Source organism: Oratosquilla oratoria, unplaced genomic scaffold (assembly GCF_046742065.1).
Source record: "Oratosquilla oratoria isolate Oo_2021 unplaced genomic scaffold, ASM4674206v1 SCAFFOLD54, whole genome shotgun sequence".
NCBI classification, from domain to species: Eukaryota; Metazoa; Arthropoda; class Malacostraca; order Stomatopoda; family Squillidae; genus Oratosquilla; species Oratosquilla oratoria.
Window position 1 is genome coordinate 2,085,829 of NW_027467718.1, and position 11,647 is coordinate 2,097,475.

At 41.5% G+C, this 11,647-nt stretch overlaps 1 protein-coding gene across 1 annotated transcript in view; it reads right to left on the bottom strand.

The window, feature by feature from the left end:
- Window positions 1-11,277, bottom strand: part of LOC143023671 (putative glutamate receptor) — a 29,290-nt gene extending 18,013 nt beyond the window's left edge. Inside the window, exons 1-4 of the mRNA XM_076182275.1 lie at window positions 11,217-11,277; window positions 9,897-10,000; window positions 8,621-8,714; window positions 4,174-4,332 (exon numbers count right to left, since the gene is read on the bottom strand). Of these exons, the coding sequence (XP_076038390.1) occupies window positions 4,174-4,332; window positions 8,621-8,714; window positions 9,897-10,000; window positions 11,217-11,273 (414 nt within the window). The 5' untranslated portion in view covers window positions 11,274-11,277. The remainder of the gene's footprint in view (window positions 1-4,173; window positions 4,333-8,620; window positions 8,715-9,896; window positions 10,001-11,216) is intronic.
- Window positions 11,278-11,647: the final 370 nt, after the last annotated feature.

Consider the following 11,647-nt stretch of genomic DNA (forward strand, 5'->3'; position numbering starts at 1 on the left):
GAAGGGCTCAAATACCCCAGAGGGTTACTTTGCACCCAGGAGGAGAAGGCTCGTAGTATACTACGCAACAAAAGAGAAAAGTCCAACACTAAGTATTGGGTGGTCCCAAATTCCAATCTAACGAGAGACCTAGACAAAATCTTATCGTCCTCCAACATTCGTCTTGCGACTTCCACAGGTACGAAAGTAAAGGACCTTTTAATCAAGAAGAAAGACCCAACCTTAAATATAAACAGCGTAGTTTACGAAATCCCGTGTGGTGGATGTGACAGAAAATACATCGGTGAAACCGGCAGAGGCTTAGACACCAGATTAAAAGAACACCGAGTAGATGTAAGACACCACAGGGTTAGTAGTGCAATAGTTAACCATGTCGACGAAAGAGGCCATCTACCAAAATGGGACCAGGCAAAAAATTCTCATGGATAACATTACACGGCAGGAAAGAAAGGCAATGGAGTCCGTTTTTATCAACATCCATGATAACATTAATAAGAGGACTAGGGATTTAATATGGGCTAAAGCAGCAGCACACTTTATCGTAATAAATAATAAGCACAGACCCCCTGATCCAGACGGACGTTTCTGTCCACGCGAACAACAGGCGGATAATTGGTCCACCCGCTGTGACAGCCCGCCACACCGACAGATGAGGTCGAGTGGGGGGTTTGCCACGTTTCCTTCTTTTGCCATATATATTGACCAACTTGAGTTCAAGCTGTATCGACCCACAGCGGGGACCACTTTCTCCGTCCTCCGACTGTACTTCATATTTGCAGTGCGCTCCCTGGTGGACTACAGCGCCCCAATCCTCATATCGCTCTCCTGTAGCCAACAGGAGCGGCTCGAGGTGCTGCAAAACACCGCTATGAGGACGATGCTGGGAGCTCCGAGATGGACCAGTGCGTGCGTCATGCAGAACGAGACCCGCCTGGTGCCACTCACCACCAGAGTAGAACAGATCGTGGCCTGCCGCGTGGCCAGGGTCCTGCAGCGCGACTCCGAAGGAGTAGCACAGAGAAGACTACGGCTTGCAATGACGCAAGGGAACGATGTCCTCCACCGCAACCCGTGGCTACTCCAGTCCACCCTGGCCACCCGCAGCCTCGCCCACATTAACAGCTGGCGCTGGCAACACGCCGACCTCCCGGCCCCCACCTACCGGGCCCCCCCCCCGGGGGGGGGCCCCCACCGCAGTGGTCCCCACCCCCGGGCTCCCGGCCAGCATGGCGCTCTGCACCACCTAGGCGCTGCGGCACCAAACCCCCATGGCGGGGGCGCTGGGTTCTGAGCCGGGCGGTCCCATAAACAAAACCGACGGAGCAGTCGACCCCGTGAGTAGCAGGACGGGCGACGCTGCCATCACCGTTGGGACCGGAACTGCTCGAGAGGACGGCCGGATTACTGCTCCACCCTGCAGACAGAGCTTGTGGCCATCCACCTGGCCCTGGAGCACGCCCAGAACCGCCAGGAGGCTACTGTGGTCCTACTTACAGACTCCATACGGCGTGGCAGGTCCTCCAGCAGCCGTGCCCCGGCGACAACGTGGGACTCGTCACCGCCATCCTGGGCAGCCTGCAGAGCCTCGCCGCACAGGGATGTCGGGTAAGGCTGCACTGGATGCCCAGCCACGTGGGCGTGCGAGGCAATGAGTCCGCCGACGTTGCTGCAAAAAAAAGAGCCGCTGGCGCTCCCCACGTGACCAGGCACGTGCCACCTAGTCTGTCGTACGTGAAGGCACGAGCCAGGCGTGCCGCAGCCCACCGCGCCCACCAGACTCACCGGCAGTTAGAAGGAGCAAAAAGACTAGCTGCTTGGTACGCCGCCACCACCGACTATCAGACGTTGAGCGCCTTCCATCAACAGCCCAGGGCGGACGGCGTACTGTTGCAAAGAGTTAGGCTGGGCTACTGCACCAGGGAGGAGCTGTATGACGGCTTCCAAGGGCAACAGTGCGATCACTGCGGTAGGCATAGCCGCCACCCGCTGCTGCACTACCTACTGTCCTGCCCGGCCACGGAGGCCCTCCGACCAGCGCCGCAGACCCCCGCCCACCCTGCAGAAGGCAGCCTCCTCAGCAGTCGGGCAACGAGAGCTGCCCTCCTTGTCCGCCACACGCCCATGGACGTAATGCTTGGGGTGCTCAGGGCGGCGCCCCCCCCCCCTCGCTGACCTCCCTAAGCCCTCACCTTCCACCCACTAGGGCACAACAACTCCCCCACTGGCGGGCTGTTGCCCGCATTGTATATCAATGTATGTATAGCTGTACATATTTATACAATAAACCTTTATTAACTTCAAACTATGTTCCTCTGAAGAAGCCACTCAGGCGAAACTAGTCAGGAATAAAAGTATTTCCCTCAGCCCGTGTTCCCTTCACCTCCTATCCACATTATTATTATTATTATTATTATTATTATTTTATTATTATTATTATTATTATTATTATTATTATTATTATTATTATTATTATTATTATCATTATTATTATTATCATTATTATTATCATTATCATTATTATTATTATCATTATTATCATTGTTATCATTATTATTATTATTATCATTATTATTATTATTATTATTATTATTATTATTATTATTATTATTATTATTATTATTATTATTATTATTATTATTATTATTATTATTATTATTATTATTATTATTATTATTATCATTATTATTATTATTATTATTATTATTATTATTATTATTGTTATTATTATTATTATTATCATTATTATCATTATTTTCATTATTATCATTATCATCATTATTATCATTATTATTATTATTATCATTATTATTATTGTTAGTAATAGTATTATTATTATTATTATTATTATTATTATTATTATTATTATTGTTATTATTATTATTATTATTACTATTATTATTATTATTATTATCATTATTATTATTATTATTGTTACTACTATTATTATGATGATTGTTATTATTACTATCATTATTATTATTACTATTATATGTTCGTTACCACTGTACTACGGGGGCGACCGCCCGTAGTACAGTGGTAACGAACATGCCAACACAATCGCATCAGGTCGAATCCTCCCACCGCGACACATTGAATTACTATTATAATTATTATCATTATTATTACTATTTTCTAACGTAAATATAAGACTGCAAATATATCCATTGTGCGTTCTGTGTTCTCTTAATCACGAAGGTGTCTGCATATAACAATTCTCCATCAATTTGAGGAAACTTCGAGGTAAGAGCACTGATTCCATCATTTTTCATCTCAAGAGTATTTATTCAATTTCTGTCTCTATTTAGGTTAGAATATCCTTCATCTTCATTATTAAGAATAAAAGGCAACGGGGGTACGAGATATGATAGTCTGTGTAATGGTACTGTATATTTACCATGAGAAAGCATAATGTGCATTCACTGTATCCTACTAATTGATATTTTTAATTTGAAAAAAAAAACATTTCTCAGCAGGGTTTGTATCGCTAATCCTTTTCATACGTTTGCATTGTATTTATATTAGATGGGGGTACGTGATTTTTTTTTTTTTTTTTTTTTTTTTTTTATATATAATCAAGGGGCACGGGCATTGAAAAAGGTTAAGAACTTATTTATTTAATTTTTTCGGCATCTGACCTAGTATGGACCAAAAGGTCTCCTGTTGACATGCTCCTCCTTTGTAATAATTTGTAATATGATCACGCAGGCTGGTGTTGGAAGAGGTGACTAATTATGTCCAAGTACATGAGCTGTTTTGATTCAGTCCCCGACCACGATGACAGTGCCTTCGTACTGTGAAGACATTTATCACACCAATAACGGCAATAAGGTTACCAAGATGGTTTGTTTCACTACGTCCAAACTCTTTACGATGTCATCAACGACTAAATAGATATACGGCTTCTGTGTATTCCCGAGAATACTTATCACGATTATGATGCAATGTTATTATATATTCTCTATAGTTATATAAATAAATACATACACACTATTGCTCGAGAGCCGGATTCATCGTGGACCGTTGGCAAAGCCCCGAGCGAAACAAATCGTATTTTCTTTCTTGCCCGACAAACTCATGATCACGGTGAGGCGTTGCGGCCAGCCCTGATTGGCCAAGGGAAGAAAAGGGGGCGTGGCCTGTTTAGCCAGGGATCGTCCCAAGAACTGTACATACCCCTAAAGTGAAGGGCTTGACGAACCCTTGAAGATCTGGCTCAATGACGGGTCGTTTGTACACGATCTTCCACTCGTCGATCCAGACGGGGATGCTGAAGTCCACCTGTTGGGCACGATCGTAACTGACAGCGAACACCGAAGCACAAAAGTCTGCTTCCTGAGGATGAAGAAAGGAATAGAATGAGAGCGAGCTCTCTCAATCCTGGGCCCGTTTTTCGTGTGGGTTGAATCGCTTCTCATTAACCAGAGCAAAATAGATCAACTTCACCACATTGTTAAAGGGATTAGTTAAGATAAATCTAACCCATTCAGGACGGAGGTATGAAGCATACGCCAGGAGCCGCGTAGCTGCGGCCCAAGATGTCGCTTTTGACCTACTATGCGCTCTGGGGACTATTGAGGGCAGGTAGCAGTTACTGCTGGGCATTGGGGAGGAGTGCGATATTCGAACCCACAACTAAGCGAATGCGAGACCACCACGTTTCCGAATACGCCACACGCGCACAGTAACTCATCTAATTAATAAAACTACTTTAGAAAGATGTTAGCAACCTCAGTGATGATAACAGTAATACATACATACATACATATACCAAGGCCTTTTCCCCCTTCCAAGGGAGGTAGCCAAAAAGGGAAAGGCACAAAAACACTCCCACCCATTTCATCCCTAAATACACTCCACACACATCTGAGCACCTCCTGGATGACGGGTCATCCCTGCACCCTGCCCACCGCCCTGGGTCAGAAGCAGTGTCGCAAGACACAGTACATCCACAGCAAGGCCGCTTCATTTAATCGGCGACCCCCCCTCTCCGTCCCCCTTTGCATATAAGGCGAGGACGGGGAGAAATCCCTTCGGGCTGCGTCAAAATTTACTCACACATACTACCCCACCCCCCATCCCCCCGCCCATTCCTCCTCATGCAGTCACAACATCATCCATATACAACCATTCTCCACTCACCTCTGTCTTCCGTCCCCTCCCTTCCTTCCTCAACAGACATTCCCCTCTTCCCCAAAGCCCCCTTCACCCCATCCATCCACCTCATCCTAGGACGTCCCCTCATGTTCACTCCCTCCACATCTGCCATCCATACCTCTTTTACTAGTCTTTCTTCACTCATTCTTTCCATGTGTCCAAACCATCCTAATATTCTTTCATCAACCCTATCTCCCAAATCCTTTGTCACCCCTGTTCTCCTCCTCACCTCCTCATTTCTCACTCTATCTAGCCTAGTAACCCCCACCATACTTCTCAGACACCTCATCTCAACCACATTCAAACTCCTTCTCTCTTCTTCTCTTATGTTCCACGTTTCTGCCCCATACAGTGCTGTTGGCACAATCACTCCTTCATACAGTCTCCTCTTCGCATCCATTCCCAAATGTCTATTCCTCATTACACTCTTTAAACCACCAAGGCATTTACTCGCTTCTCTCAATCTACATTCTACCTCCACCTTCACTCCACCTTTTCCTGCTACACTTGCACCCAAGTATCTAAAACTATCCACTTCCTCCAGTCGCTCTCCCTTAATGTTCACTTCCAGTCTACTGCCACTTTCACCCCTTGTACATCTCATCACCTTACTTTTACCCACATTTATCTTTAGCTTTCTTCTATCACATACTCTCCCAAACTCTGCCACCAGCTTCCTCAATCCCTCCTCTGACCCTGCCACAAGCGCAGTGTCGTCCGCAAACAACAGCTGGCTCACCTCCCACTTTTCTCCATTTTCTTTAACCATCTCCAATCCCTGACTCACTACCCTAGCATTCACCTCTCGCACCACCCCATCCATGTATAAGTTGAAAAGCCAGGGCGACATAACGCATCCTTGACGAAGTCCCACCTTTACTTCAAACCATTCACTCTCTCCATTTCTAATCCTAACACATGCTCTACTACTCTCATAAAAACTCTTGACAGCTCCCAAAAGCTTTCCTCCTATCCCATAAATCTGCATAACCTCCCACAGTGCCTTTCTGTCTACCCTATCATATGCCTTTTCCAGATCCATAAAAGCCCAAAAAACATCCTTCCCCTTTCCTATAGCTTTCTCACATATCTGTCTTACCACAAAGATCTGATCTACACAACCTCTACCCATCCTAAAACCACACTGTTCCTCACCAATTACTCCTTCTGTTCCTCTCCTAATCCTCTCAATTAAGATCCTCCCATACGCCTTCCCTACTACACTCAACAGGCTAATCCCTCTGAAATTACTACATTCACACTTGTCCCCTTTTCCCTTGTAAAGAGGAACTATACAGGCACTACTCCAGTCCTCCGGTACTCTACCCTCTCTCCAGCAAACATTAAATAACCTCACCAACCAGTCCACCATCACTGAACCTCCCTTTTTCAGACATTCTGCATGACATCCATCCAGACCAGGTGCCTTACCTGCTTTCATCATCTTTACAACTGCCTTCACCTCATCCTTCCTTATTTCTCCTCCATTCTCCTCACTCCTCACTCTCATTTTCTTCGCATTTCCCACTGCAGCTATCTTTCCTTCCCTATCCTCCTTCACATTCAGCAACTCCCTAAAATATTCTGCCCATCTTCCCCTCACTGCCATCTCTTCCATTATCAACTCTCCATCTGTACCTTTTACCTTTTCTTCCCTACTTGATTCGCCTCCTCTTCCTCTCTTAATTTCTTTCCAAAACATCTTTTTATTACTTTCAAAATTTTCTGTCATACTCCTACCCCATTTCACATCTGCTCTCCTCTTTGCCTCCTTTACCTTTTGCTTTACTTCTCTTTTCTTTTCTTTGTACGTCTCATATGACTCCCCTGTCCTCTTTTGTAACCAATCTGTGAATGCTCGCTTCTTCTCTTCTACAACCTTCTTTGTTTCCTCATCCCACCATTCACTACCCTTTCTTCTATTTCCCCTGTCCTTCTTGTTCCACACACCATCCTTGCACACTTTAAGACTCCCTCCTTGAACCATCCCCATTCCTCCTCCACACCCATCACTGCTCTATCCTTTACTCCCTCCCACTCCTCCTTCAGCTTCTTTTCGTACTCCTTCTCCTTTTCCTTTTCATTCAAGGAGTTCACTCTATGAACCTCCCTACCTTTTGTCCCTTTCCTCCTTCTCCATCTATCCTCCACTCTCAGCTTACCTTCCACCAAAAAATGATCTGATATTCCCCCACCCTCTCCCCTTAGCACATGTACATCCTTAACTCTTCCTATCATAATCCTATTTACCACTACATAATCCATTAGCGCTCTATCTACCACCCTTCCCTCCACCACCCTCTCCCATGTGTACTTATGCTTGACTTTCTTCCGAAACACTGTATTTGCTATCATCAACTCTCTTTCTAGACACATTTCCACCATCAACTCTCCACTACGATTCTTTCCTGGAACTCCACACTTCCCAACCACTCCATCGATTGGACCATTTCCCACCCTAGCATTAAGGTCTCCCAGTACTATTACATTGACATTTCTTCCTAAACCCTCTATGCACTCATTTAAAATCTATCCAAAAGGCCTCCCTTTCTTCCATGCTCTTCTCACTGCCCGGCCCATATGCACTTACAAAGACCCACAGTAATAGTAACAGTAAAGTAAAAAAAGGTAAGGAAATAAAAAGGAAAAGTGGGAAGAAGAAGGAAAGATGGGAGAAAGTATAGACGAAGAGAGGAAGAAAACGATAAGAATGTGCGAGTAATATCCTCAATGATAAGAGTTACCAACCCATATAGAATAAATTTCTAACGTCCCCTACTACAACGAGGGTAGTCAGATTTCTTGAGCAGAAATATGCTAGACAGCAGCCGAAATTATATTAGATTGGCAATTATGATGTCTTTATTTTTTCCTCTTAATACGTTCGGTTTCTGTTATATTATTTATCAATATAGCATATTTTTCAGGGAAACTATGCTATATTTAGCCCCATCGTGCTAAATCTGGTCACCCTGATCCCTACCCCTATCAAGGACCCCATTCCTTGACCAAATCCCAAGAATCCTCTTGATAGGGATGGCATATACAACAAAAAACACAGATGATACACTGTATAGGAAATTTATCATGATGGTTGTTAGATAAACTGAACTTAGGCTAGGTCAGGTGGTTTGATTAGGTATGGTTAGGTTTGGTTAGGTTGGATTAGGTCAGGTTTGATGAAGGTAGGTTAGGTTAAGTAATGTTTGATTAGGTTTTGTTATGTTAGGTTTGATTAGGTTTGGTTAAGTTTGGTTAACTTCGGTTAATTTAGATTATGTTGGGCTATGTTAGGTTAGTCTTAGTCACAAATATTGATGGTATATTGATAATGCCTTCTATAAAAACAAAAGAAAAAAAAAGTAAAAGCTTAGGGTTTTCCAAGTGACCCATGATTGGTCGCAATTATCTCGCACAATTTGGCTCGCCGCCCACAACCTACAGTACTACAGCAGTACACACTCACCCCACGCTTGAGGAGGCCCAGGATTCCCGTGTAGGTTCCGTTTGGCGTCTGGTGCCCGAAGAAGTACTTATCTGGAGATCTCACCAGTGTGTAGCTGTAAAATGCGAATGGATTCATAGACAAAAGTGCCTCTGGTGTCGCTCCATCCCCACCATTAGGATGACAGCCGAGGCAAAAAATATTTCGTCCTTTTTTTTATTATCGTCATTATATATATATATATATATATATATATATGTATATATATATATATATATATAAAAAATATATATATATATATATATATATATATATATATATATGTATGTATGTATGTATATGGCGTGTTTTTTTAAGTACAGTTTTGAAATAAAAATGAAACAAGTAGACTTTTCGTAACAATCTTATTTTTACATAAAAGCCTGTACTGTAATCTACTTTTCAACTTAATTACGGAATAATCTGACCGTGTTTAAGTGTGTGAGTATTTGAAATACCTCCTCCGATTGAGAATGCCGCCGACTGTGAAATACGCGCTGTGACTCGTTTTCTTACTGCTAAAGGCGTGAAAGCGGCTGAAATTCATGGTCAGATAAGTGAAGTGTATGGAAAAAACATTATGAGTGATGGGATGGTGCGAAAATTGGTGAGAAGTTTTAAAGATGGCCATACAAATGTGCATGATGAGGAATGAAGTGGACGACCTTCACTCATTACTGATGGTTTGGTGCACATTTGTACGGCCATCTTTAAAAGTTCTCACCCATTTCCGTACCATCCCATCAGTCATAATGTTTTCTCCATACACTTCACTGATCTGACCATGAATTTCAGCCACTTTCACGCCTTAAACAGTAAGAAAACGAATCACAGCGCGTATTTCACAGTCGGCGATATTCTCAATCGGAGGGAGGAGGCATTTCAAATACTCACAAACTTAAACACGGTCAGATGATTCGGGAATTATGTTGAAAAGTAGATTACCGTACAGGTTTTCATGTAAAAATAAAATTGTTACGAAAATTCTACTTGTTTCATTTTTATTTCAAAACAGTACACTTAAAAATACGTCTCGTGTATACATATATATATATATATATATATATATATATATATATATATATATATATATATACATATATATATATATATAAGTTTCAAGATGCCTCATGCCCTTATCCCCCCCAAGCTTCATTTGATCTTAGATTGAGATGCCATTTGTTGTATTCCCTCTGAAGATTTCCAAGAGGTTTAACAGAAGGGGGATATTGCTTTCGTGGTCAATCAGAAGACTTACCATATGTCGAGTTTAGCCGCAATGATCTTGAATACCTCAACCATGGCGCCTGTGAAGATGACAGGATTAGGAGCTCGGCCAGTGACGGTCTGGTAAGGCGGCCACTAAAGAAAAGAAGGATATATATAAGCTTCTCTCTCTCTCTCTCTCTCTCTATCTATATATATATATATATATATATATATATATATGTATATATATGTATATATATATATATATGTATATATGTATATGTATATATATATGTATATATATACATATATATATATGTATATATATGTATATATATATATTCATATATATATATGTGTGTGTATATACACACACACACATATGTATATATATATATACATATATATATATATATATATATATATATATATATATATATATATATATATATATATATATATATATATATCTTGTAAACCGTGCGAATTCAAACAAGCTTGACATCGAGATGGAGGTAACCGGTCCCAGGGCGGAGAGAGGTTCGAATCCTTCCGAACTTGTATGTAGTAGTTTTCATAGTAATAATAATGATGATAATCATCATAATAATGATCATGATAATAGTAATAATGATAATAATGATAATAATAATAATAATAATAATAGTAATAATAATAATGATAATAATAATAATAATAATAATAATAATAATAATAATAATAATAATAATAATAATAATAATAATAATAATAATAATAATAATAATAATAATAATAATAATAATAATAATAATAATAATAATAATGATGATGATGATGATGATGATGATGATGATGATGATGATGATGATGATGATGATGGTGGTGGTGGTGGTGGTGGTGGTGATGATGATGATGATGATGATGATGATGATGATGATGATGATGATGATGATGATGATGATGATGATGATGATGATGATGATGATGATGATGATGACGAGGATGACGAACATGATGATGATAATGATGATGGAGGAACGGCTCCACCCGTCTTGTTGCAGTTCATGAGGTAAAAGGTGGCTGCCGCCTTGCGAAATCAACTTCGATCTACAGGAATTTGTGTTTATCTATTTCATATAATAATATTTTTTTTGTTAATAGATATGTGCAATCAATAGAGTGCTTCAGACTTCTCCTGTGCCAGTGAGTCATTGCTCACAAATAAATGAATAAACATATAAAATAAAATAAAACCTATACACTGAGGAATCCCTTCCTTAACTCTAGATAACATCTAACCGCACCTCATTCAACCATGGTAACATCGTGACTACCTCTTAGGAGGAGGGGGGAAGCTATTGACGAAAGAAAATTGTGCTGTACTTACAAACTCCATAGCAATGACGAGGCAGTCCCCAGGCTTTCCGCTACGTATCGGCGGCATGACGTCACCTAATCAAAGAAAACGATTTCACTGATCACAGAAAACGGTTGTACTTTGACTTAGGAAAAGGACATGTTTTTCAAAGGAGACTTCCCGCAGTCAAAATATTAAATAAAGAATAAAGAGACAATAATGAAATAATAAGCAGAAAAAATAAATGTAAGTGTGGAAAAAGGACAACTGAGTTGGGGAAAAAATGAGAGTGAAAATGATTGATATAAGTAATAGTAAATAGGGGACGAGAAATAGAGGGGGGGGGGGGAATTGAGATCCTGGAAAGGTGAAGAAATAAATTGACTCCCTTCTCCTCCATCACGGAGGCACTTAGGGAAAAGACGAAGGAAGCGAAGATTGATGAATGGAATAGGAAAATG